The sequence below is a fragment of the Melanerpes formicivorus genome, unplaced genomic scaffold (assembly GCF_026170545.1).
Source record: "Melanerpes formicivorus ecotype bairdi unplaced genomic scaffold, bMelFor1.0.p_v2 SCAF_35, whole genome shotgun sequence".
NCBI lineage: Eukaryota > Metazoa > Chordata > Aves > Piciformes > Picidae > Melanerpes > Melanerpes formicivorus.
The window spans coordinates 5392307-5420081 of NW_027142387.1; the positions used below are offsets into that span (position 1 = coordinate 5392307).

A 27775-nucleotide genomic window follows, 5' to 3' on the forward strand; every position below is an offset into this window, starting at 1 on the left:
TCCAGCCCCCCTGCAGGGAGCAGACAGCTCCTTCTAGAGCAGGTTCCTCAGAGCCCCATTCACTCTGACCTGGAATGGCTTCAGGCTGCGATGTGCACAATGTCTCTGGACAGAGTATCTTCTTAGAGTAAAGGGCTACCCCTGTTTCCTCACATTTTGACCCAACCTCATGCACAGGGCCAACCCCCATCTCGCTCCAGCCTCCTTTCAGGGAGCTATAGAGCACGATGAGGTTTCCCCTCATCCTCCTCCAGACTGAACATCCCCAGGTCCCTCAGCTGCTCCTCCCCAGCCCTGTTTATCCAGACACTTCCCTGGACCTGTTCCAGCCCCTCACTGTCCTTTGTGTAGTGATGGGCCCAGAAACTGCTGCTGTGGCCTCACCAGTGCCCTGTCCAGGGGTGTGCTCGCTTCCCTAAGCTATGCTGGACTTGCAGCACCTGATAGATATTTGCTGTCTTGAGAGTTTTGAAATATTAGCTGTAGTGACTACAGGATTCAAGAGCACCTACTCAGGCTAGAAAATAACCAACCAGCATGGTCCAATCTATTAAGCCAGGGCACAGCATGCATGTCTCTACCAACAGCAGTTACTGTGCAGGCTCCCCTAGCAGAGAGACCCAAGATGCAGCAGGAAATGGATGCAGGTCCCTGGTAGGAGAGGCAAAGTAAAACCCTCACGGCTCTCCTCACCTTCCCAGCTGCCCTTGCAAAACAAATGTGGGGCACTGGAAGTTGAGGGTGAGGTGAATGAGAAGACAGAAGATAATCCCTCTGAGGTGTTGCCTAAAGCAAAACAGCCTGCCCCCCGCATCAGGACTTGTTCCCTTAAAAAAGAGAGGAGGATAATTGTTATTGGTGATTCCCTCCTGAGGGGAACAGAGGGCCCCATGTGTATGCTGGATCCTTCCCACAGGGAAGTCTGCTGCCTCCCTGTGGCCCGGGTCAGAGATGTTACCAGAAGGCTGTCTAGTCTGGTACAGTCCTCTGCTTACTATCCCTTGATAGTTATGCAGGTGGGGAGCTATGAGGTTGAAACCAGAGGTCCAAAGGCAATCGAAAAGGACTTCAAGGCTCTGAGAAAACTGGCTGAGGGGTCGGGGCACAGGTAATTTTTTCAAAATCAATACCTTTAGTTGCAGGAAGGAATACTGAAAGGAACAGGACAGCAGGTGTCATTAACAAGTGGCACAGAGGCTGCTGCCACCAACAGAATTTTGGGGTTTTTGATCTTGGGGAACTTTCTATGGCACCAGGTCAGCTAGCAACAGATGGAGTACATCCATCTCTGAGGGGGAGAAAAATCCTAGCACATGAGAACAGCCTATCCCACAGAAGGAAAAGGGTTCTAGGAAGGGAGTTGGCAGGACTCATTGACAGGGCTTTAAACTAGATTTGAAGGGGGAAGGGACTGAAACCAGTCCTGCCAGACAGGAGTCTGAGGATGGTAAGATGAAGTCAGGGGTGAAACCAGCAGCACAGCTGAAGTGCATGTACACTAATGCATGAAGTATGGGTAACAAACAAGAGGAGCTAGAAGCCATGTTACAGCAGGAAAGTTATGATGTAGTTGCCATCACAGAGACGTGGTGGGACGACTCACATGACTGGAGCACTGTAATTGATGGCTACAGGCTCTTCAGGAGAGACAGGCAAGGAAGAAGGGGTGGAGGGGTGGCCCTGTACATCAGGGAGGCACTAGATGCCACAGGACTAGAGATCAAGGATGATCAAGTTGAGTGCCTGTGGGTGAGAATTAGAGGGAAGGCCAACAAGGCTGACATCCTAGTTGGAGTCTGTTACAGACAACCCAACCAGGATGAAGAGGTTGATCAGTTATTTTATAGGCAGCTAGAGGCTGTCACAAGATCACCAGACCTTGTTCTTATGGGCAACTTTAACCTGCCTGGTATTTGCTGGGAACTTGACACAGCAGAGAGGAGGCAGTCTAGAAGGTTCTTAGAGTGTATGGAGGCTAGCTTCTTAGCCCATTGCTGTGTGAGCCTACCAGGGGTAAGGCTTTACTTGACCTTCTTTTTACAAGCAGAGAAGGGCTGGTGGGAGATGTGGTGGTTGGAGGCTGTCTGGGGTCCAGTGACCGTGAAATAATTGAGTTTTCAATTTGCAGTCAAGTTAAGAGGGGCAGCAGCAAAACCTCCACTCTGGGCTTCCGGAGGATGGACTTCAAGTTACTTAAGGAACTAACTCAGAAGGTACCTTGGGAAACAGCCCTTAAGAACAAAGGGGTCCAGGAGGTCTGGAGCTACTTCAAGAAAGAAATATTGAAGGCATGGGAACAGGCTGTGCCAATGTGCTGGAAGATGAGCCGCTGAGGCAGACAGCCAGCCTGGATGGGCAGTGAACTTCTAAAGGAATTAAGAGTAAAAAAGAGGGTGTATCATCTTTGGAAGAAAGGTGAGGCAACCCATGGAATGTTTAAGGATGTTGCTAGGTCATGCAGGAAGAGAATTAGAGAGACAAAAGCCCATTTAGAGCTTAGACTGGCCTCTGCTGTGAAGGACAACAAAAATTCCTTCTACAAATATATTAATGGCAAGAGGAGAGGCAAGGACAACCTCCACTCCTTAGTGAACATGAAGGGGAATATTGTAACTAAAGATGAGGAAAAGGCAGAAGTACTTAACACCTTCTTTGCCTCAATTTTTAGTAGCAGGATAGGTTGTCTTCCAGACAACTTGCCTCCTGAGCTGGCAGATGGAGGCAGGGAACAGTATAGTTCCCCTGTGATCCAGGAGGAAGTACTTAGAGACCTCCTTAGCCACTTGGATCCCTACAAGTCCATGGGACTGGATGGGATCCATCCTAGGGTGCTGAAAGATCTGGCAAATGAGCTGGGCAAGCTGCTCTCCATTTTTCAGCAGTCCTGGCTCACTGGAGAGGTCCCAGATGACTGGAAGCTGCCAACGTGATGCCCATCTACAAGAAGGGCTGGTTGGATGAGCCAGGGAATTCCAGACCTGTCAGCCTGACCTCAGTGCCAGGCAAGACTATGGAACAGGTCATCTTGAGTGCAATCACACAGCACTTACAGGATGGCCAAGGGATCAGGCTCAGCCAGCATGGATTCAGGAAGGGCAGGTCCTGCCTGACCAACCTGATCTCCTTCTATGGTCAGGTGACTGCCTGGGGGATGTGGGGAGGCCTGTGGATGTGGTCTACCTGGACTTCAGCAAGGCCTTTGACACCGTCCCCCACAGCAAACTCCTGGAGAAGCTGTCAGCTCATGGCTTGGACAGCAGCACTCTGTGCTGGGTTAGGAACTGGCTGGAGGGCTGAGCCCAGAGAGTGGTGGTGAATGGTGCCACATCCAGCTGGCAGCCAGGCACTGGTGATGTCCCCCAAGGATCAGTGCTGGGCCCCATCCTGTTCAATATCCTTATTGATGATCTGGATGAGGGGATTGAGTCCATCATCAGTAAGTTTGCAGCTGACACCAAGCTGGGGGCAGGAGTTGATCTGTTAGAGGGCAGGAGAGCTCTGCAGAGGGACCTTGCCAGGCTGGACAGATGGGCAGAGTCCAAGGGCATGAGATTTAACACATCCAAGTGCTGGGTTGTACACTTTGGCCACAACAACCCCATGCAGTGCTACAGGCTGGGGTCAGAGTGGCTGGAGAGCAGCCAGGCAGAAAGGCACTTGGGGGTACTGGTCGATAGTAAGCTGAACATGAGCCTGCAGTGTGCCCAGGTGGCCAAAAAGGCCAATGGCATCCTGGCCTGCATCAAGAACAGTGTGGCCAGCAGGAGCAGGGAGGTCATTCTGCCCCTGTACTCAGCACTGGTTAGGGCACACCTTGAGTACTGTGTCCAGTTCTGGGCCCCTCAGTTTAGGAAAGATGTTGACTTGCTGGAGCGAGTCCAGAGAAGGGCAACTAAGCTGGGGAGGGGTTTGGAACACAAGCCCTATGAGGAGAGGCTGAGGGAGCTGGGGTTGCTTAGCCTGGAGAAGAGGAGACTCAGGGGAGACCTTATTGCTCTACAATTACCTGAAGGGAGGTTGTAGCCAGGTGGGGGTTGGTCTCTTCTCCTAGGCAATCAGCACCAGAACAAGAGGACACAGTCTCAAGCTGCACCAGGGGAGGTTTAGGTTGGATGTTAGGAAGAAGTTCTTCACAGAAGAGTTATTGGCCATTGGAATGGGCTGCCCAGGGAGGTGGTGGAGTCACCATCACTGGAGGTGTTTAGGAAGAGACTGGATGAGGCACTTGGTGCCATGGTTTAGTTGATTAGATGGTGTTGGATGGTAGGTTGGACTTGATGATCTCAAAGGTCTTTTCCGGTCTATTCTATTCTATTCTATTCCATTCCATTCCATTCCATTCCATTCCATTCCATTCCATTCCATTCCATTCTCCTGAGCATGGTGAGGGTAAGGTGTTGCTGTTCTTCCACAAGTGAATCCAGGGAGAAGGAAAAAGATTCCAGGCATGTTGCCTGCTCCCAGCTCCTGCAGCCCTGATGGAGGCTGTCAGGAACACCTGGCCAAGTGTGACCTCCCAGTACTAAGCCACGGCTATAGTTCAGAGGAGAGACGTGTCTGCTCTGTCACCATGCTCTGAAGTGACCTTCAGAAGGAAACCTTCATTCAGCTGGGGTGTGTGGGAGAGAAAGGAGAACTCCAAGCAGAGGCACAATGCCCAGCGGTTTTCAGTAACAAACCCCAGTTGTGAGCAGCTGCCCCCAGAGCCTGCTGTGAAGTTAACCCACTAACTGCTAATGATTTTTCCCCCTCCTTGGAATGATGTGTAGGAGACAGTGAAGAACAGCATGGCAGTGACTAACCAGCTAGACTGAATCAGTGCTGCAGAAACTGGGGGCTGAGCCATTTTCCATCATTCACCACAGTTTTTCCTCACCTCATTCAGATAAATGGAGTAAATGACTACAAGGATACTGAGGGGCCTGGAAAGTCTCTGTGTTGGGAAAAGGCTGAGGGAATTTGGGCTAGTTAGTCTGGAGAAGAGCAGCCTGAGCGGGCATCTCATCAATACTGATCAATACTTCAAGGGTGGGTAGCAGGAGGTGGTGCCCAGGGACAGGACAAGGGGTAAGGGGCACAGACTGGAACATCAGAAGTTCATCTGAACATGAGGAGGAACTTCGGCAATTTGATGGTGACAGAGCCCTGACACAGGCTGCCCAGAGAGGTGGTGGAGTCTCCATCTCTGGAGACATTCAAAGCCCACCTGGATGTGTTGCTGTGTGATGTGCTCTAGGTGACCCTGCCTTGGCAGGGGGGTTGGGCTTGATCTCCAGATGTCTCTTCCAACCTCTCCCATTCTGAGATAGGAAGCCTGGCTCCTGACTCTTCCTGCAGTTCATAATGATAGAGGCAAAATGAACCTCTCCCAGCAAGCTATCACCTGCTGTCCCCGTGCCAGGAGGTCTCCCTGGAAGGTGGCTTAAGAGGAAGGTACCTGCACAACAGCTGCTGTTCTGCACTCCTGTGTGAGGAATATCCTCATGGCTATCACAGTTTGTCTCCTCAGAGGCACAGCTGAGCTTGCACTCCAGGTCTGACTGTCAAAAGGCCACAAAAAGATCGAGTTGTGCATTTCAGCAACAGGTGATTTCTGCTTGTACCACAAGTAGTAAGTGGACCAGAATCACAGAATGGTAGGAGTTGGATGGGACTTCCAGAGATCATTAAGTCCAACTCCCCTGCCAGAGCAGGATCACCCAGGGCAAGTCACACAGGAACACATACAGGTGGGGCTTGAAAGTCTCCAGAGGAGACTCCACGACCTCTCTGGGCAGCCTGCTCTAGGGCTCCAGCACCCTCATACCAAACAAGTTTCTTCTCAACCTAGAGGTGGAACCTCCTGGGTTCCAGTTTGTATCCATAGCTCCTTGTCCTATCACAGGACACCACCAAAGAGAGCCTGGCCTTTCATCCTGACACCCACCCCTCAGGTGTTTATAGACATTGATAGATCCCCTCACATCCAGAAGCCCTGCACCTGATGTGCCCAAAGAGGCTGTGCAGGGGCACCTGTACTCCCAAGACCTGCCATGGTAGCTGGGGGTGTCTGGGAACTCCCTACACCAGAGTGATGCAGACACAACCCACACACAGCAGCCTAAAGAGGCCATCAACAGCCATCAGAAATGGTTCATTTTAAACTTACCAGGGAAAGAGCCTGTGCAGGTGTGAATTCAACCCACGGAAAACTCCTCTTCCTAGATGTAGGGGGGAGAGAAAAGCCTTTTACTGGATGAAGATGAGAAAGAAGCAAGCAGGAAAGCTAATGGAGGGATAACAGAGGGAAAGAGTCTGCCTAATCAGGAGACACTTCCCAGCAAATAGGATATCATGGAATCAGTTGGAATAACTGAAGCATTTGATGAGTTATTCATTGGCTGGTTGGTTATTGTCAAAGGTCTCCTTAGAGCTTTAGCAGGGACTCCAGGTTTGCTGCTACCTGTGGCCAAAACAGCCACCAGTTGCTTATGGCAACAGATTGGAAGGAAGGGAAGCAGGTTACGGAAACACTGAAGCTCTGCCCACTGCTCCCACCAGTGTCAGCCCCCCAGGAACACACTGGTGTAAGGGGCACCTATAAATCCCAGCTTCCTGGGATCCCAGCTTTCCACATCCTACCTCTCTTTCCAGGTTCTGTGTCTCCTCAGCTCTCCACACCAGATGCAGTCATGGGTCTGTTGTGGCAACACCAAACTAACCTGTGCCAATGTCAAGGGTTAAGCACTAGATGAATGACACAGGCCTTCCATGAGCCCCTCTCCCTTCCCAAAGGGAAGGGAAGGGGAATAAAGGAATGTTAATGAAACAACAACAAAATGAGACAAAGAGACACAAACCAGTATGGAACCCGACCCCTGAGGGCAGCTGGTCACCACCACCAGCGATGCTGAGGCAGAAGTCCCAGGCTGGACTCAGCAGCGGATGGGAACTGGATTCAGGAACTCCTGGATCAGGATCTAGGGCAAAAGGAACAGAGTCCTCTGGGGACATCAGCCATTGACAAAGAGGCTAAACCCTGGTGATCCTTCAGCTTGATCCTGAAGATGTCCATAGGATGCAATCCCTTGTTGGTCAGTTTAGGGCTGCCTGTCCTGTCCACTTCTCCCTGCAGGTGCCACCTCTGCCTTTCTGCACCCCAAAACGGGGCACAGGGTTTAGCAGTGCCTTTGGTCTGCATGAAACCCTTGGCAGTAACTCAAACCATCATTGATCACCCTGCTAGCAGCAGTGCCTGGCTGTGACAACCTGCCCTGAGCTGCAGGAGGTGCCTTGCTGAGCAGAGCCTGAGCTGGACAGTGTCAGCACTGAGCAGAACCAGCTCTGCTCCAGCTCAGAGCAGGAGCAACCTTCTAATAGGCTTTGAGCCACCTTGAGTACACGCTCAGGACTTGTCCATGAAGATACTCAGGCTCTAACTCTTCCCTTTCTAGGCAATTCTGGGGGTGTTTTTAACAGAACTTTACAGCTTTCTGCCAAGGAAAAGCCTCTGTCAAATGTTGCAATGATTGTAAATGGCTTAAACCAGTTTCAATTTAAATCACAAAGTTCAGACATCAAGTCTAGGCAAGTCTGAATACATCCCAAGGAATAGGCACAGCAGGAACAGCATCAAGCACGGCTTTGACCTGCAATGCCCACAAGGACAATTAAGTTAATTAATAGAAACCTTTATGAGCTCCTGGGCTGGTTCTTCCAGTCAGCCCTGGTGAGTGACCTTTCCTTTGGCACTGCTGGCTGTGGGAATGCTGAGAGCAGCATCTGCATCAGCGTCTGTCTTATACTCCTGCCTGTAAGTACCTGTGCACACACAGCTGGCTGGATTTGAGGGACTCAGGAGCAGTCCAGCTCTCAGAAGAAAAGCCCTCCTCACATGGAGGAAGATGGTTACCGTGTTCTGCTCCCCTCACCCTTGTGTCATCTCATGCAGGGTCAGGGGGTGTGACAGTCAAGGCAGAGCTCATGTCAGACACACAAAGACAGGCTGGGAAGGCTTACCCTCACCAACACGTCAGAGTCCCAGAGTATCTTTGGTTAGAAGAGACCTTCAAGATCATCCACTCCAAGCTTCAATCCAGCACTTGCAAGGTCACCACTAAACCATGTCCTTAAGTGCCAGGTCCACACGCTGCTTAAACACCTCCAGGGACCATGACTCCACCTCTGCCCAGGACAGCCTGTTCCAATGTTTGAGAACCCTTTTGGTGAAGAAGTCTTCCCTTATCTGCAGCCTCAGCCTCCCCTCAAAGCAGCTTTGCTCAAATGTCATTGAAGTGCTCCATTGTTTGTCTCACTGGTGTTTGCTTGGCACAAAGCTGAAGGTGGAATCAGGGAGCTGAAATACACAGCTGAAGGTCTTTACACACAACGTGTAGAGAGGCAGCCACCACCAGGTGGCAAGGACCCAGCAGCTTTAGGAATCCCAAATGCTAGAGACCCAAAGGGCAGGAATGATGCAAAACCTTTGCTCTGTTCAACTTTCATTCCATGTGTGGCTCGGGTGTGTTGGAGACACTGAGAATTGCATTTCACAAACCATGTATCCTAGAATGGCTCAGGTTGGAAGGGACCTCAGAGCTCATCTCCTCCAACCTCCCCACCATGGGCAGGGACACCTCTCAACTAGACTCAGCTGCTCAAGGCCTCATCCAGCCTGGCCTTCAACAGCCCCAGGGAGGAGGCAGCCACAGCCTCCCTGGGCAGCCTATTCCAGAGTCTCACCACCCTCCTACTGATGAATTTCTTCCTCAGCTCCAGTCTAACCCTGCTCTGCCTCAGCTTCAAACCATTCCCCCTTGTCCTGTCTCTAGACACCCTCAGGAAAAGTCCCTCTGCAGCCTTCCTGTAGGATCCCTTCAGGTCCTGGCAGGCAGCTCTAAGGTATCTCTGGAGCCTTCTCCAGGCTGAACCACCCCAGCTCCCTCAGCCTATCCTCACAGCAGAGGTGCTGCCCCTTTGTGGCCTCCTCTGGACTCACAAAACACCCTGCAAAATCCAACTGTTCTCTGGCTGGTGGTAGCACAGGCGTTTCTAAAAGGCCACTTTAAGGTCTGCAAAACACTCATCTTGTGTTTGTCCAAAGGGATCTGCTGGATTAGCTCCACAAACCATCAGACCATCAGCCTCTGTCCTCTCAACACAAAGCAAACACAGCTAATGCAACAAACCACTGCCATTTAATAGCAACTTTACAAGGCAGTAATGATGGAAGCTTTGCAGAGGAGCCTGAGGATGAATGTAATTATAGAGGACAGATTTAATACAAGAGAAAGATGAAAATTAAAGAGCACAGCAATTGCAGCATGTGGGAGTTTTAACCAGGGCCTTTCCTTGCTGATTCCTGATCAGTGAGGGACGCTGTGCTGCCAGCACTGCCTGCCAGCTGACCAATTCTGCCCCCTTGCCAGATATACTTTTCTGTTCAGTGCCCTTGCAGAGACTGGCAACGAGCAACTCAAAGCCAGCTCAGCAAGACTCCCAAAGAGAAGAGGACAGGAGCTGGAGGAGATGCAATGAGTCAGAGGCAACTTACTGCTCAGGGGGGATTTCAACAGGCAGTGCACTCCACACATCACAGAATGGGAGGAGTTGGAAGGGACCTCGAGAGATCCTCGAGTCCAACCCCCCTGCCAGAGCAGGTCACGCTGGAACATGTCCAGGTGAGTTTTGAAAGACTCCAGAGGAGCCTGCACACCCGCCCTAGGCAGCCTGCCCCAGGGCTCCAGCACGCTCACAAGATTTTACTTTTCTTTCTCCCCATGTGCCACTTCCAAACATGGATCAAAGCAAACCTGAGGTGATGTGGCCTTGGGGAAGAGAGGGGCACTGGCCTGGGAACTGGGAATGGACAAAAGCCCAGAACCCCAGGTAAGCTACTCAGTAAGAAATTACAACTGTGGCCTCCTAAATCACTCTTGGCATCTGCTGATAAGTACAGTGAGCCAGAGCTTAGTGCTGACCACCAACAGGGGCAACCTCCCACCTTCTCTGCTCACTTGGGACACCACGCAACCACTGGCTTCCTGAAGCACAACTGCTGCTAACGATGCACACAACGCGCTGAATGGGACATGCTAAACTGAGAGGGTACCGAGGATCCCACAGGAGTGGGGCTCAACCACTTCGCCTCCTTTGGATGGACACACTTCATCAAGTGGGAAGTGTGCAGTGAGCCCAAGGACCCACAGACATCTCAGAAGACAGGTCCCACAGGACAGCTGGCCCCACAGAGCGTTTTGGTGGCACCAGGGATTCCTTTCCAAAGTCTCCAGTGATAATTAGTGACACGTTCATCAAGACACGGAGGATGCCCTTCTGAAAAGGGGCCTAAATTCCAATGTTGAGTAAAGTCCACAGATTGCTCTGGGTTAGAAAGGGCCCCCAAAGGCCATCTTGTCCCACCCCCCTGCATTCAAGCAGGGACACCTCCAAATAGATCAGGCTGCCCAGGGCCACATCAAGCCTGGACTTGAATGTCTCCAGGGATGGGGCCTCAACCACATCCCTGGGCAATCTGTTCCAGTCTCTCCCCACCCTCATTGTGCAGAACTTCCTCCTGATGTCCAACCTAAATCTACCCTGCTCCACTTTCAAACCATTGCTCCTCATCCTATCCCCACAGGCCCTTCTGAACAGCCCCTCCCCAGCCTTCCTCTAGGTCCCCTTCAGATATTGAAATGCAGCCCTAAGGTCTCCCTGGAGACTTCTCTTCTGCAGGCTGGACAGCCCCAACTCTCCCAGCCCGGCCTCAGAGACTCAAATGTAGCTGATGAGACCTGCAGGCCAATGTGTCAGTGAGTGCCGCCAGCAGAAACACGCGGAGCAGAAGCGAACCCAAGGCGTTCTGCTGCTGAAACACCACCAAACAATTGTGATCATCACCAACCAGAGTCAACAACCCCACAATGCTCTTTTTTTTTGGTTTTTTTTTCCAGTTTATTTTTAGTTATAATTTTTGGATAACCAAGCAGCTCTGTATGGAGAAAGCACAGAAGAGTCATTCTGGCACTTTTGGATAGCACAGGGTTTTGGGGGGGGGGGGGGGGGGGGTTAATCCTTTTTTTATCTCTCTCTCTCTCTCTCTCTCTCTTTTTCTTTCCCAATTTTTTTTCCCCTAGACACATTCAAGTCCACTTGCTCGGCCTGTAGTCCATTTTATATGAGCATGGTCAGCTCCTGATTCCAGAGGAAACTAGCAATATATACAGTCAATGAAAACTATCTTCTTGGCTACTCTGGGCCCTTTAAAATGTCTCTCCTAAAGTCTAATCCTGGCTAAACAGAATTCCACCACGTACAGGATAGCTACGGAATACACTGAAATGAGGAATGCTCAGCACAAAATGGGACTCTTGGCATGCAGCTTTCAAAAGAAAAAGGACCAAAAAAAAAAGAAGAAGAAGGTAGAGAAGTTCAGGAGTTTATAAAATCCCAATGAAAACGGGTTAGCAAAAGGAGGGACTGTTCATTTTCACTGTAAAAAAGGCACTTTGAGTAAAGGGGACCAGAATTGGAGGAAATCTTTGAAGTGGAGACAAAGTTCAGTTTGGTTTCATCAAAAGGCTTCAATGCTAAGGGAATGCTACGCAAGTTTCCTGCAGCTTCACACGAAAAGAAATTGCTGAGTAGTTTAGAATCAAAGGACAGAAAATGTTCACAACCAACTTGTAAAATGGAGGAAAGGAATAAAAAAGAAAAAAGCATAACAGAAGCAAAATCTTCCTAAAAAAATAAAGCAGCAATGCATAGCCTTTGCTCCAGATAATGCACAAGCAACCTGAGAGAGCGGGGCTGGACTGCACGACCTTCGGAGGTCCCTTCCAACCCAACCCATTCTGGGATCCCATAATCTGGGACAGGCATGTGGTTTTCTCAGGTACTTTTCCAGTAGCATTATCAACAGAAAAAGTGGCCTACAAAACAAAACCAAACAAACCCAAAAGCTTCACCAGCTCCCTAATTCATCAGGAGATTGAGGTCATAAAGCAACCAAAAGAAGGTCCTGGATGACCAAGATCAAGTATATGGAATCACAATCACACTCTTTGCTCAGCTGGCTGCCTGGGGGCAGCCGTGGGGTCAAGAGGAATGATTTTAATTCTTCTCTAACATTTACACAGTAATGCACTGAAGTTCTCTCAAACGTTGCTCCTTGCTCACCACAGTTTGTTTGCTCTTTTCTCTCCACAACGACAACAACCGAACCAAAACCAAACATAAAAACCCCAAAATCATTAAAAATAAGCAATAAAACTCAAGCACTTCCACAGAAAGAATATTTGGCAATTTGATACTCCACTGAAGGGTGGATTTTCACAACCGCTCACTTCAGATTGAAAGTCATTAGCGGCCTCTCCTCTCGTTTCTGCCAAGGGCTCTTCTTATCTTCACCTTGGTCATCTTCCTCATCCTCCTCATCCTCCTCCTCCTCGTCTTGAACGGAGGTTCCGCGTTCGGGACTAGTTAATGGCTCTGGTTTGGTATCCACAGTTCTGCTCTCCTCCTGGAGGCTGGGCAGCTGCACGCCGCTCCTCTTGCCGCCGCCGCCCTCCAGCAGGCAGCGCAGGGCATTGTCCTCGGGGCTGCAGCCGGCGGTGCCGCACTCGCTGCCGCTCTGCTCGGTGTCATCCAGGTACACCAGCTGCGTGTAGGCGGCGCCCTGCCGCTCCCGCTGCTGCAGCTCCGCCGCTGCCGCCGCCGCCGCCTGGCCCGGGCCCACGGGCAGCTGATCTCCTCTCCCCTTCCGGCCGCACTTGGGCTCGTTCATGTCCACGCCGGAGTCCAAGCTGGCGTCGTTGCTCCCGTTCCTGCCGGCTCTTTGGAGGTCGATGTAGGAATGTCTGACGTGAGCGTTCGAGCGCCCGTCGAGAGACACGAACCACGCCCGGGGATGGGGCAGCGGCTTCCCTCCTCCCAGCTCCATCAGAGCCTTCTCCGTCAGGAGCTGCACCTCGCTGTTCATCTGAGCCAGGGACGCGTCGTTAAGAGAGGCAGGGATGGAGATGGACTCCGACATGGAAGCGTTCTGCTGGCTCCACTCGGCCGCACCCGCGTCCTGCAGGTGCTGCTGAGATATTGCTTGGGACGCCAACTGTTGGGGCTGCAGCTGCTGGGGGGGGTGCGCGAAAAGCCGGGCGTGAGAGTTGGGAAGCTCAGCCTGAAGTCTTTCTATGTCAATCTGCTGGTCAGCCGGCACGACCAGGGGCTGGCTAACAAAAGGGTGCTCTCCCGGCAGCTTCACGTAGTGGCCCGGGATGACCAAGGCAGGCAACACCTTCCTGTAAATGCTGTCGTTGACCTGGTCAACGGAATTGCAGCAGATCAGCTGGCCCGGCCGAGGGAAGGAGGTCGGCCTTTCCAGGTGATCCACCGAGCGAGACATCAAGCAGTCAGCAGGCCTGCAGTCCAGCAGCTCCTTCTCAGGGGCCGCGGGCGGGGGGTACATCTGCTCCTGCACGTTGTACTTGCTGCCCGTGGCAATGTGGTTCATCGACACCTGGATCTCCCTCTCCTGCTTCTCAAACAAGGGCTGGGACAGCATCGCGTTGTAACTTCTCCGGTACTCCTCTTTGCCAGGGGACTCGTAGCCCTCGGCCGCCTCGGTGGATTTCCTCATCTGGAGAGGGAAGCTGTCTGCCGACTGGTGGTAGTCCTTCCGCAGCGACCCGCGGGGCGTCAGCTCCTCCAGGGACATCCTGCTCTTGTCCTTCTCCTTGTCGGACAGCAGCTCCTCTCGGGAGCTGAACTCCTGGGAGGTGCTGAAGGAGTGTTTGAGCATGGGCGTGTGCATGTCCGCCTCCCCGCCGGGTGACGCCATCTCCATGTGGACAGCACCCAGCAGCTCCTTGGCCCCCGAGCTGTCGGCGTGGCCGTTGCTAGCCACCGACAACCCGCCGGGGAACTCCGACTCGCGGCGCGAGAAGATCAGGTTGATGTGGGACATGGAGGTGGCCTGGTCCTTCTTGGATGTGTCCAGGGCTGTGGAGAGCTGCAGCTTCTTATGGTGCTGACGTGGTCTTAAGCATTTTCTTCTAGAAAAGGGAGCAACAGAAGAAGTTACACAGTGGTGATGGGCAGGAGCAAGAGCAGCAAGGGGTGTGTTGCTGGGAGACGTTTAAGCAGTGACTGGGGGATTTGAACTCTTACTCCATAACCCAACAACTAAAAGCTTATCCCAGCAGCAAAGATAGAATGAAAGAAGACCTCATGTCAGTGGGGAAGTATCTGAAGCACCAACTGCAAACTGGAGCAAATGTCTGGGGAAAGCAAACACAAACCCACCCATGAATAAACACTTATCCCTAACTCACAGAATGGGTTGGAAGAGATCTTCAAGATCATACAGTTCCAACCCCCTGACATGGGGAGCGACATCTTCCACTAACCCAGCTTGCTCAAGGCTTCATCCAACTTGGCCTTGAACACCTCCAGGGAGTGGGCATCCACAGCCTCCCTGTTTAACTTGTTCCAGTGTCTCCCCACTAAATCTTACCTGCAGTAATACAGAAGCAGACAGAGCAAGACCAGAAGAATGAGAGCCATCCCTCCCAGAATGGCCAGCAGAAACATGGTGTGGTAGCTGCTAATGTCGTGAGTCACAACGGGACCTGGAAAGCAGAAAAGGGAACTCAGACCTGCAACAACTTGGAAACAGAGCAAGGAACAACACTCACAAAGAGAGGGACATCTGCCCTCATCTACAAGGTACCAAGTGAACAAAGTGGCCCTCACAGCCCTGGTGCCTACTGAGCAGAACACACCTGGAGAAGGGAGCAAGCTGTGGAGGAAGCAGATGCTGGTTCTCATGAGTGCAAGTCCAAATGAATCACTGTGGAAAAGCAGTGAGCTTCACTGGAAGCATGCATCAGTGAACACTGCCTTCCAGCTCCTGCTGCTGACAGTGCACCCAGGCTCTCACCACTGGAGACGGGAAAGCCAGCACAGCATCTCCAGCACCGCAATGCATGGGGCAGCACCATGGCAAACTCCTCCTGACAGACATTCGTGGTGCTGTGCACCACACACTGCAGCACAGGGTTCATTGCAAGACTTGCTGGTGCTCTGCAGTCTGCATCAAGCCAAGCCAAGCAGGTCTCCAGAAGCTTTAAAACCGAGGCCATCAGTGACACAGCCTTGTCACTCCATTAGTGCTCAGTACATGTTCCAACACACAGAGGACAGCACACGTGGGCAGCATCTGCTCACAACTCTGCAGGAGTAACCCTGCTGGCTTGCAATGTCCTCATCAGGATTTTGCAATGAAGGCCAAAATGTCCACCTGCAGGTGAGAAGGTACAGCACCAGTTGACAGAGTGAGATGCATGTGCTGTGACAGCAAACTTGGCCAATGTGATGGTCATGAGGTCTGTCAAAGCCCATCTCTGGATCTGGAGTGGTCTGCAGAGCCACTGCTAGGAGCACAGAGCTCATTCTTGTCCATTTTTTCAGGTATGGATTCAATGAGGAGATAAAAGCAGCAAGAAGACAACATCAATCTCATTAAAAATCACATCAAGCCTACTGCCTTTGGGAAATCTGAATACTGAGACACTCTGTCCTGCCACCACCTTGGCATCACTGATGAGTCCTGTTGCTAAAGGACAGGCAGCAAAAAGAAGAAATCAGTCACTGGAGTTTTTAATGGAAATGGTATTCCCAGAGCAACAAAGGGTTAGGAACCCAAGAAGGAGGGCAAGGAAAACACAAGTGGAAATTGTACCACACGGGTTAGTGCAGGGACAAATTAGCCTTCTCCTTTTGGAGTCACAGGCTTCCAACCCTGGAGCCCCAGGCACAATTTCACAACCAGTGTGACTTCCTCCCAGCTGAGCCGGGACTGGTTTGCCTCAGAGAAGTTGTTTTTCCTTGACAGACAACTGTTCTGTAGAAGTCCCCTAAGTTCAGTAGGATTCAGCTCTGCCTCTAAAGGCCATTCAACAGCTGAACATCCCATCTGAGAGACCCTTAGGTAAAAACCTTGCCCCTATTACAAGAGGGATCTGGAGGTGCTGGAAGGTGTCCAGAGAAGGGCCACAAGGATGATCAGAGGGCTGGAGCTCCTCTCCTACGAGGACAGACTGAAGGAGTTGGGGCTGTTCAGTCTGCAGAAGAGAAGGCTCTGAGGTGACCTCATTGTGGCCTTCCAGTATCTGAAGGGGGCCTACAGGAAGGCTGGGGAGGGACTTCTCAGGATCTCAGGTAGTGATAGGACTAGGGGGAATGGAATGAAGCTGGAGGTGGGGAGATTCAGGCTGGATGTGAGGAGGAGGTTCTTTACCATGAGAGTGGTGAAGCCCTGGAATGGGTTGTCCAGGGAGGTGGTTGGGGCCCCGTCCCTGAAGGTGTTTAAGAGCAGGCTGGATGAGGCTCTGGCCAGGCTGATCTAGTGTGGGGTGTCCCTGCCCATGGCAGGGGGGTTGGAACTAGATGATCCTTGTGGTCCCCTCCAACCCTGACTGATACTATGATACTATCATGAAGCAGCTTGATGGCATCTACAAGCAGACTTTAGAAAGACTCTTCCTGTTGCTTAGCCATAGCTGAGCTTGTACAGCCAAGGCCAGAATGGTTGCATCTGCTCTGATAAAGAAACTCTGAGAGAGGAGGAGGTTTTGGCTGACTGGCTCTTCCACAGACAGAGGTGTCTCTGACTGCTGGTGGATGAAGAACAGAGAGCAGCCATGAACAGAGGAAGAGCAACCTGCAACATGAATGAACCTGCACAGGCCCAGCAGAACACAGGATTTTCAAAGGGACTGCCTACAGCTGTGCCAGGAGGCTTGCAGGTGGTGACCAGGCAGCTCACCACTGATGCCACTCTGCTAACAGACTTCCTAGAACTCTGGGGCTGGGTAATGTGCAGTGTGGATGAAGCAGTCACCAAGGTGATGCAAAGGCTGTCAGGGCAAAATCTTCAGTGTAAAAGGGAAAAAAGCCAATCAATCAGCAACAGCTAAGCCAGGCTGATGTTGGTTTTAGGTGGAGCAATTTCTTTGGGACCTCCAGTACAGAAACTTTGTAACATGGAATCCTAGAAAGGCTTGAGTTGGAAGGGACCTTTAAGATCATCCAGTTCCAACCCCCCTGCCATGGGCAGGGACACCTCCCACAAGACCAGGTTGCTCAAGGCCTCATCCAACCTGACCTTGAACACCTTAAGGGAGGGGGCATCCACAATGCCCCTGGGTAACCTGTTCTGATGTCTTACCACTCTCACTGGAAATAATTTCAGTCTAAATCTCCCCTCTTTCAGTTTAAAGCCCTTCACAAGTAGCTCATGAACTTTGAAGATGGGCCTTGCACCTTCCAAACAACCAAAGTTCTTCTCTCCCTGCTGGAACACCAACTGATGCTAGAGTCCCTCTAATTTTCTAGCAGTGGCTCTGCCAGGCAGTGGTGAGTCCAAGTTTGAGCACCAGGCTTGCCCCCCCCCAAACCCCAGAAGATTTTAGCCCTTTACTCTCAGATTTCTGCTTTCTACTGGTCCATTACTGACCAAGCTGTGGCATCTCAGGTGAGGTCATTCTGGAAAACACAAATGTTAGCTGTGAGTAACCAACTCCTCAGTGCTGTGGCTGGCAGCAGAACTCAATCCCATCTTACCTGGGATGGCAGGAGACATGGCTGCAACCCAGTAGCCCAGCTGAGGTGCGATGTAAGTCCACGTTAGCTGGTCCCCTTCTTGCTGTACCAGGCCCAGACTACTCTTCAGCCATGTCCCTGTGGATGTGAAGGGTGCAGGGAGGTGTTACAGATGTGCTCACACCTCCCTCTGCTGAGCAGGGGGAAAGCAGGGAGCAACAGGAGCTGTGGATGTGCTGCAGGGGCTGTGTGAACACCTGGGAGGCAAAGGCCCTGCCTTTTTGGCACAGAGTGGCTTAGGTTGGAAGGGACCTCAGAGATCATCTCCTCCACTCCCCCTGCCATGGGCAGGGACACCTCTCAACTAGACTTGGTTGCTCAAGGTATTTCACACTGTGGGCATTGCAGCCTTCTCAGCAGCTTTGTACACACACAAGCCTCAGTTACCATTAAATAATACCAGTAACTCTGGGGGGGGGAAAAGTGACAATAAATTCTTGGCATCTTAGATTCCCATTTTTGGTTAAAGAATCTTCCTGAACTGGACAGACAGCCCACTTCAAAACTGTGTTTGAAGAGACATCACATCTCCCAGACCATGCATGGCTTCCACACACCACCTTTCCATCATCTCTGGCTGTCAGCTTCCAGAAGGCTGAAGAAAGAAAACCTCCTCCAAATGTTGTCTTTTCTGCACAGAAAGCAAGCTCATGAAGGTTACTGCTCAGCCATGTGGAATTCAGCTGCAGGTTGGACATCAGGAGAAATTTCTTTACTGCAAGATTGGTCAGGCACTGAAAGAAGCTGCCCAGGGCAGTGGTGAAGTTCCCATCCCTGGGGGTGTTCAAGAGATGTGTGGCCATGGCCCTTTGGGCATGGCTTAATGGCCATGGTGGCGCTGGGTTGATGGTTGGATCATCTCAGAGTGTTTTTCCAGCCCAACAATGCTCTGATTCCCTCGCTAGGGGGAACTGGTGTCCAGCTTGCCTCAGCCACACCACACTGCTCTGACCAGCACAGTCCTCCTGCTCTTCTGAAGCCTTCTGCACACTCTCCTTGCACAATGCAGTGATTAAGAAGTTAGCAGAAACTGTGGAGAGCAGGGCTCAGCTGCCCTCTGCTCCACCAGCAGCAGCTGGGCTACCAGCAGAAGGCAGCAGAGCAACTAGCTGCAATGCAGCTGATCAGCTGGGATTGTGCAGCTCCAAAGCAAACATCTCAATGCCTCTTTTGGAGCAGAAGCAGCAAGTTCAGCACAGGCTGAAAGCCCTGCATGAGCCGGGCCAGGTTGCCATCAATTCTTCAAGAGTGTCTGGTGCTTTATGGAAAGCTTCTATAAATAGAGACATTCCTACTTAGAGATCAGCTTTACATTTTCTTCCTCTTTTTCCTCTCTCACTGCTCAGTGGAGCCAAGATGCTGATCCAGGACCCAACTCACAGGAGCTGTCTCCTGGCTCTAACTAACGGCAGGGGGAGAACCAACAAGTTTCTTAACTCTTTCCTCACCACAAATCATACTCAGTGGTACTGAGTTTTGGGGAAATGTCATAGAACCATAGAATTGCTTGGGTTGGGAAAGCCCTCTGAGATCATCCAGTCCAACCATCCACCCAACACCACCATGGCCATTAAACCATGGCCCCAAGTGCCATGGCCACACGTTTCTGGAACACCTCCAGGGATGGGGACTCCACCACCTCCCTGGGCAGCCTGTGCCAACCCCTGACCAGAATCCAACAAATGTCTTCTTAAGAACCTCATAAAGCAGCCACCCAGCACTACTTGGGGGCAAGGTAAGAGAACTACCATCATTAGCACCATCCAGAATACAAAGATGAGACCCTTGAAAGGAATTCAAACCAAACCCCAGCCAGATAAAGAAAGCTGAGCCCCATCTGGCTGCAAAGCCACCCAAACAGCAGAGCTGAGCTGAAATTCCAGCAGAGCAGAAGTAACTTCTGCCAGAGAAAAGCATCTGAGCACTCTGCAGTAGTTTTGATTCTGGTGAAGATGCTTCCTTATCTCTGGCAGCTTTTAGGAGTTGCCAGGGCAAGAGGGAGGTATCATGAGGAAATTCAACAGCAAAGGGCTTGCACATTACATCTCCCTCTCAACACCCATTCTGCACTCAAACACCTTTTTGTGATGGAATCTGGTTTACACCTAAATCAGATTTTTAAATGGCCCTCTCAGCAAGGAGAGCTCCCAGATGGGAAGCTGCAGAAAAGCCACCTCAGAGCAGCTTGCTTAGTCCATTTTCCTGCAGAACCAGGGGTTTAAATGAATCTGTAGTGACATCCAGAGATCCATGTGCCTCTGGCTTCCACCTGTGTCACCAAGCCTGCTGCCCAGCCTGAGCTGCTCCAGCTTCAGGAAATGGCAACCCTCCCCTGGCCCTGCAGAGGCAGAATTGTCACCCCAGGCCATCTGCTCTAGAGACACCCATGTGGCTGCTCTGAAAGGCAAGAAGAAAGGAGCCAAGCTCCCTCCTGTGTGCATGCTGCCACCCCAGCACTGCTCACTTCAGGTTGAGCTTGTCTCCAAGCCTTTCAAAGCTTTCTAGATCACTGCTGCTGCAGTGACTTCTGCTTCCTTGGGTTATGTATTCTTCCTGCCACCCATCAAAACCCCTCTGGTAAGTGCCTGTCATAGAAGGGTGCTGCAGCCAGCAGCCTCCCCTAAGGGCACTCAAAGTCTGACCACTGCTGATGTTTAAATCCATGGCAGCCACGGTGGCTTCTTCCCATAAATCACCTTTAGATGGGAGCTTTGGGTAGGAAACTCTTCCACTGATGAGACACTGCTTGCTTTTTAGCACGTTTCTTGGCAGAAAGATGATCCAACCCCACCTCAAGCAAGGAATCAGAATCATAGAATGGTGGAGGTTGAAAGGGACCTCCAGAGATTGAGCCCAACCCCCTGCCAAGGCAGGACCACCTAGGGCAAGTCACACAGGTGCACATCCAGATGTGTTTGGAATCTTTCCAGAGAACTCCACAACCTCTCTGGGCAGCCTGCTCCAGGGCTCCAGCACCCTCACACCAAAAAAGTTTCTCCTCATGGTGAGATGGAATTTCCTGGCTTTCAGTTTGTGTCCATTGCTCCATGTCCTATCACTGGGTACCAACAAAAGGAGCCTAGCACCTTCATCCTGACACCCACCGCTGAGATACCTATAGACAATGATCAGATCTCCTCCCAGCCTTCTCTTCTCCAGACAAAACAGCCCCAGGGCTCTCATTCTTTCTTCACAGCAGAGATGTTTCAGTCCCTTCATCACCCTCATAGTCTCTGTTGGACTCTCTCCAGCAGATCCCTGTCTCTCTTGAACTGGGAAGCCCAGAACTGGACACAGTATTGCAGGTGTGAACTCAGCAGGGCTCAGTAGAGTGGGAGGAGAACCTCCCTAGACCTGTTGGCCACACTCTTCTTCATTCTCCTTAGGATACCATTGGCCTGCTGGGCCACAAGGACCCGCGTGGTGCTGCTTGCAGCATGAATTGTTTCCATCCAACAGGTCTGACAAGTGAGAGGATTTAATTAGCCAGAGCAAATGGAGCACAGTCCCCTTGTATCAATTTCTTGTCATTCACCTTCCTCAGACAAAAGAGTTTTGGGAGGAAAGAAAGGTTCTTTTAACCTGCCTGTTTAACAGGGGAGATGTTTCCAACAAACATGCCTTCAGGAGCAGGGCTGCTCCTGCAGCAGGGATCTCTGCTGCAAAGAGTGAAATACAGATCTGGGTGTCAGAAGGAATGAGGCAGGTTGGGATCAGAGAGGGTGGGACAGCAAAGGGTGTTCAAAGCACACTGAAGTAAATGATTCAGACACCAGAGTGGGCAATGCTGTTATGGAGGGTTCATCAAGGGCAAACTGGTGACAATCACTTTCTAAAGCATCTATGTCAGCATTCTAAAGCTGACATACACAAATCCTAGCTTTTCATCCCACCACCTAAAGCTGCTTAGCAGACTACTTCTTCCAACTGAAAATCACCTCTAATCTGTGGCAGCACAGAGAGTTCTGCTACAGCAGGCTGGGGCTTTGGGTTTGCTTCTCTTCATTTCCTAAAAAGCTAAAAACCACTGAGACTGGAAATGGCAAAAAACTCCTTCCTGAACACTGGAGAAATTCCTCTCCTCATCCCATGCCCCCAGGGGGTTAAAAATTCAGATTACTGAAGTTAATATCTCAATTTTGTGCTTGGAGTTGCTAGGCAACATCAAAAAAATAAATGTCCCTGTCCTGAGCTTGCACCTTCACTGAGCTCCACTGAGATCACCCCTTCAACCTTCTTCACTGAGCTCCCCCCTTCATTGCTCTCCAGAGCTCCCCCTTCACCTTTCTCCACTGAACTCCCCCCTTCATTGCTCTCCAGAGCTCCCCCTTCACACTTCTCCACTGAGCTCCCCCCCTTCATTGCTCTCCAGAGCTCCCCCTTCACCCTTCTCCACTGAGCTCCCCCTCCACTCTCACAGGATTTGCTCCTCAAGCCTTGGAGGGCTGAGCTCTGCCACTGCTCCAGCAGCACCACCCTTACCTTGGGTACTGGGAGGGAAGTGCTTTTCCCATCACACCCTAAAGGTTCCTGCATGGAAGTCCGCTGGCTCAGGTTAGTGCCTGAGAAGCTCTGTAGTTTTTGCCACCTCTGTTGTTTTTGGTCTTTCAGTCACCTCTCAAGTGCTGAGCAGAAGCCAGCTCTCATCACTCACAATTCTGACCAGGTCTGGGCCTGCCCAGAGAGCTTCCTGAACTCCTTGGATCCCCTCAGCATTTCCTCCCACAATGCCAGAAGAGGCTGATTAAAGACAACGACTTCCCGATGCAATTACCCCTCAGTAATGACATTCCCAAAGAGTAGGCTTAGCTCTGCTTGCTGGACCAGCATCCACGCTCACTGGAGTACACAGAAGATGCTGCCTTTCCTCCTGGCTCTCTCATATCATCAGTCACATTCAGTTACTGAGCAAATGAAAGCAGCAGGCAGCCCAGAGCACTGCCTACCTGCTCCCTCCTTCAGCCTCACATCCTGCTCACGCTCAGCTCCTGCTTTTCAAGCTTCAAGTGGAAGCAGACACATACTGGGGTCTGATCATAGAATCAGTAAGGTTGGAAAAGACCTCAGAGATCATCAAGTCCAACCTGTCACCCAAGACCTCATGCCTACTAAACCATGGCACCAAGTGCCCCCTCACCCCAGGCCCTCCTCACCTCTTCCAGCCCCACCCAGACGTCTCACTCCTGTCTGTATTTCCATCAGTCTCCAACTCCTCTCCCTTTCAAGCAGCTGCACAAGCCCAATGAAGGTCTTCACTTCTGAAACGTTGTTGCCAACCTCTTCACACCTTCTGCTGCATGCCTGCTGTAGGTGGTGCTGCAGGGCCACTTATAACACTGGGGTGGTTCAACCCCAGCAGGCAACTGAACACCAGGCAGCTGCTGGATCTCACCCTGCCCTGCTTGGATGAGGGAGAGAACTGCAGGAGAAAGAGTGAGCAAACTCGTGTGCTGGGATGAAGGGACCTGAACAGGTAAAGCAAAAGCCACACACACAAAGCAAGCCAAGGAATCCCTTCCCCACTTCCTGTGGGCAGGAGGTGCTGAGCCATCTGCAGCAGAGCAGGGCTCCATGGGCAGGAGGTGCTCAGCAGGGCTCCATCACCTGGAAGGGTGACTTGGGAAGACAAATGGCATCACTCTGCATGTTCCCCCTTCCTCCCTTGTCCCCCAGCTCTATTGCCAAGCACAATGTGCCACGGTGGGGAATATCCCTTTGGTCACCTGGGGTCAGCTGTCCCAGCTGTGTCTCCTCCCAACTCCTTGTGCACCCCCAGCCTGCTTTCTGCTGTGGTGGGGAGCAGGGAAGACCTTGGCTCTGTGTAAGCTCTGCTCAGCAAGAGCAGAAACATCTCCACTATCAGCACAGTTTCCAGCACAAGCCCAAAGCACAGCCCTGTAGCAGCTGCTCTGCAGAACATGAACTCAACTCCAGCCCAAACCAGCACAACCATCCAACAGAGTCCATTCCTAGAGCTTGGTCTCAGAAGTCATGGTTGGTTACTCTTGGTTTTCAGCTGGATCCCCCTGACTCTACAATCAACCAACAACCACAGTCCCCATGCCTACCTAAGCCAGCCCTGGGGCCTGGACTAGATGAGCTCTTTCAACCCAAACAGTTGATGATTCTATCACTTTTACACAGATCACTGCACTTTGGCACCAAGCAGACTTCATCAAGGTCCTCTTAAGCTCTACCACCATGCCATACTGTGTCTGCTCTGCTACAAATTTAACTCTAAGAGGTGGGGAGAGGACAAAACAATCCATCCTTAGATGCATAGAACGGTTTGGGTTGGAAAGGACCTTAAAGATCATCTAGCTCCAAGCTCCCTGCCACAGGCAAGGACATTCACATCACCCTCACATGTGTGAGCCACCACATTCACTTCAAACCCAACACACACCTTGAGCAAAAAGCACAGCTGCTCCCTGTGACCCACCACACCTCTCCAGAGGAACCACAGCACTGAGAACATACCTCAGGAGCTATACAGGGCAGCAGCAGGGGAAGAGCTTCTTTTCCTTTCAGTGCTGAGGTCTGACTACTACTCTGCAGTTCTATCTGCACCTATTGTGTAGACATCAGACATGGTGAAAGCTGGGTTTGGTAGCTACCATTTCTATGGCAACACACAAAATATGAAATTCTTGGAGAGCAGTTAGCTGAAGATCTCTATTCCTGGGTGTATTGAGTCTGGAAAAGAACTGAACCTTCAGAGCTGAGATCAAGAGAGTCAAAAATCAAATTGCACACTGCAGTAATAGTCTAACCATGAGCTCTGGGGAGCAAATCTCCATATCACCATCTAGAACCAAATGTGCTGCATCTGACTGTACTGAACTCAAGCTTTTGGGGGCAGGGAATCTCTTTTCCTCAACATGCCCACTTCTCAAGTGCAGAAAACCCAGTGAGCTGTTGCATGATGTCTGAGGCCCTATGTGCAGCTGCAGGCAGTTCTTCTTGGCAGCCCTGCCACGTGAGGAGAGGCTGAGAGAGCTGGGTCTGGTCAGCCTGGAGAAGAGAAGGCTTAAGGGAGACCTTGTCACCATGGTCCAGTACATACATACCAGGAGCATGGAGACTCCCTTTCCCCAAGGAGTCCCATGGAAACAACAAGGGGTGATGGGGACAAGGTACTCCTGGGGAGATTCCCATTGGGCTCCAGAAGAAAATGTTTCCCCATGAGCACAGCTGGACATTTGAATCATCTTGCAGGGGAAGCAGTGGAGTCTCTGCACTGGGCAGTTTGCAGACTCAGCTTGGCAGGGTGCTGGACCAGCTCAGTTCAGCTGCACTGTCACCTAGAAAGGGTGGAACAGATGAGCCTTGGGGTCTCTTCCAGCCTGGCACTCTGTGTTTTCCAGGGCAAGTGACCTCCCCAGGTTCAGAGGCTCACACCCAGAGCCAGAAGAAAGAGCAGGCTGCAGAAGCTGTGCAATGCTTCTCCTCTGTCACGCAGGGGATGCAGTCAGAAGCTGAGCACGTTGGCAGCACAAAGGAGCAGGCTTTATTTTTAAGATCTGAACACATCAGTCCTTCTGCCCTCTGGGTGGATTATGGCTGCTACCACAGAGAAAGCTTCAATCAAGAGGCTTTTGCAATCATCTGATTTACAAATATAAGTGCAGTGAGCTGGATGAAGATGTACAGAAACTCAATGCCTGCCTGCAGCTGTCACTCTCATAGAATCAGAGAATGGTAGGGACTTCTGGAGATCATCCAACCCCTCTGACAGAGCAGGGTGACCCAGGGCAGCTCACACAGGAGCACATCCAGACAGCTCTTGAAAGTCTCCACACTGCCCAAAAGATGGTAACTTAAAGACAGCAAGGTTACCTCACAGATGCACACCAAGGGTGCAGGGAGGAAGAAGAACAAGCAGCACTCTGAGCTTCAGCTATACACAGTGCATAAGAAGTAACACATTTGAAGAGAAGGACCAAAAGGGTGGAGGTTTAACCCCTTCGTTTGAGACTCCTTTGCTACAAGAGATTGCAAGCAGTGCTGAAAAATATTTTCCTGTGATTCAGTGGTATTAATAATCCCAGAATGGCTCAGGTTGGAAGGGACCTCAGAGATCATCTCCTCCAACCTCCCAGCCATGGGCAGGGACACCTCTCAACTAGACTCAGCTGCTCAAGGCCTCATCCAGCCTGGCCTTCAACACCCCCAGGGAGGAAGCATTCTCCCTGGGCAGCCTATTCCAGAGTCTCACCACCCTCCTACTGAAGAACTTCTTCCCCAGCTCCAGTCTAACCCTGCTCTGCCTCAGCTTCAAACCATTCCCCCTTGTCCTGTCTCTAGACACCCTCAGGAAAAGTCTCTCTGCAACCTTCCTGTAGGATCCCTTTAGGTCCTGGCAGGCAGCTCTAAGGTCCCCCTGGAGTCTTCTCTTCTCCAGGCTGAACCACCCCAGCTCCCTCAGCCTGTCCTCACAGCAGAGGTGCTCCATAAACTGGCAGATGCATCGATGCTGCCACGGAAGGACTGATCCACGTTCCTTATTATGCACTCTGGAGTATTTGGGAATATTTCTAAGTCCCTCACACAGCTCTACATGTGGATCTGGAGGTTCTAGGTGCAACACAATGCCTCCAAGACACGTGGGATCAAACTGGAGACCGCTGGTCTGAGCTTTAGCTGACTGAATCCAATGGAAACCAGACACCTCAGCATGGAGCAGGAACCATCTCACTGGGGGATGAGAACACAGCTCAGCAAGTGCTGCATTACTCAGTCCAGCTGGAGGGAGCTGGAAGTGAGACAGGAGGTACAAAATTCACTATTCATTGGAGTATTCGCTGCTGACTGAAGAAGGCTGGGAAGGAGTCCTGGACAGAAACCTGGTGTCCAAGAATAGAGAGATGAATTCCATTGCTGTAAACACTACTGACATCCAGGCAAATACACAGGGAAGTCATGATCCCAACCACCTGGTTACAGATCAAGAGAAAAAGAAATGATTTCCAGCCCCTTCAGATTTTGAGAAAAACAAGACAGGACTTGGGAGGGGAAATTTAAAAGCCACCAACTCAGCAACACCCAGTGCTGAGGGAAAAAGGGGAATCCAAGTCTCTGTGTGCAAGCCTTTACCTGTGCACTATGAAATGAAGCCACTCTCCAAGCAGTGGAAGCACAAGAGAGAGACTGCCCAGGAACATGGTGGAGCCATTATCCCTGGAGGGGATTCTGCCTCTTGACTCTGCTCTGATGAGACCTCTCCTCAAATACTGCCTCCAGTTCTGGGGCCCCCAACACAAGAGAGACATGGACCTGCTGGAGCAGCACCAGAGGAAGGCCATGAAGGTGATCCAAGGGCTGGAGTATCTCTGCTTTGAGGACAGGCTGAGGGAGCTGGGGTGGTTCAGCCTGGAGAAGAGAAGACTCCAGGGGGACCTTAGAGCTGCCTGCCAGTATCTGAAGGGATCCTACAGGAAGGCTGCAGAGGGACTTTTCCCGAGGGTGTCTAGAGACAGGACAAGGGGGAATGGTTTGAAGCTGAGGCAGAGCAGGGTTAGACTGGAGCTGAGGAAGAAGTTCTTCAGTAGGAGGGTGGTGAGACTCTGGAATAGGCTGCCCAGGGAGGTTGTGGCTGCCTCCTCCCTGGGGGTGTTGAAGGCCAGGCTGGATGAGGCCTTGAGCAGCTGAGTCTAGTTGAGAGGTGTCCCTGCCCACAGTGGGGAGGTTGGAGGAGATACCTCTGAGGTCCCTTCCAACCTGAGCCACTCTGTGAGTCTATGATTAAAAGCTGTGTAGATGTAGTGCTGAGGGACATGGTTTAGTGGTGGAGGTGGCAGTGCTGGCTTAAACGTTGGACTTGAGCTTTAGGTCTTTTCCACCTAAACTGTTCTCTGATTCAATGGGTATGTCAGCAGCACAGAATGATCAAGTAGTGCTTCAGTGTGTCTATCTCCACAACACCAGAGCACCAACACTAGGATATGCTGCAGAGAGGTGCTGGAATCACAGAACCATCTGGGTTGGAAAAGCCTTCTAAGATCATCCAGTCCAACCTTCAACCCAACACCACCATGGCCATCAAACTATGGCCCAGAGGTGCCATGGCCACACATTTCTGGAAGACCTCCAGGGATGGGGACTCCACCACCTCCCTGGGCAGTCTGTGCTAATT

The 27775-nt window shown here is 51.4% G+C and overlaps 1 protein-coding gene across 4 annotated transcripts in view; it reads right to left on the reverse strand.

The window, feature by feature from the left end:
- Positions 1 to 11072: 11072 nt before the first annotated feature.
- FAM171A1 (family with sequence similarity 171 member A1) overlaps positions 11073 to 27775 on the reverse strand; it is an 86043-nt gene continuing 69340 nt past the window's right edge. For 3 of the 4 annotated variants that reach the window (XM_068156967.1, XM_068156968.1, XM_068156970.1), the window contains 3 exons: positions 17602 to 17718; positions 14492 to 14606; positions 11073 to 14030 (listed from right to left, as the gene is read on the reverse strand). In XM_068156967.1, the coding sequence (XP_068013068.1) occupies positions 12323 to 14030; positions 14492 to 14606; positions 17602 to 17718 (1940 nt within the window). In that variant the 3' untranslated portion in view covers positions 11073 to 12322. The remainder of the gene's footprint in view (positions 14031 to 14491; positions 14607 to 17601; positions 17719 to 27775) is intronic. The other variant, XM_068156969.1, reaches the window with a different exon arrangement.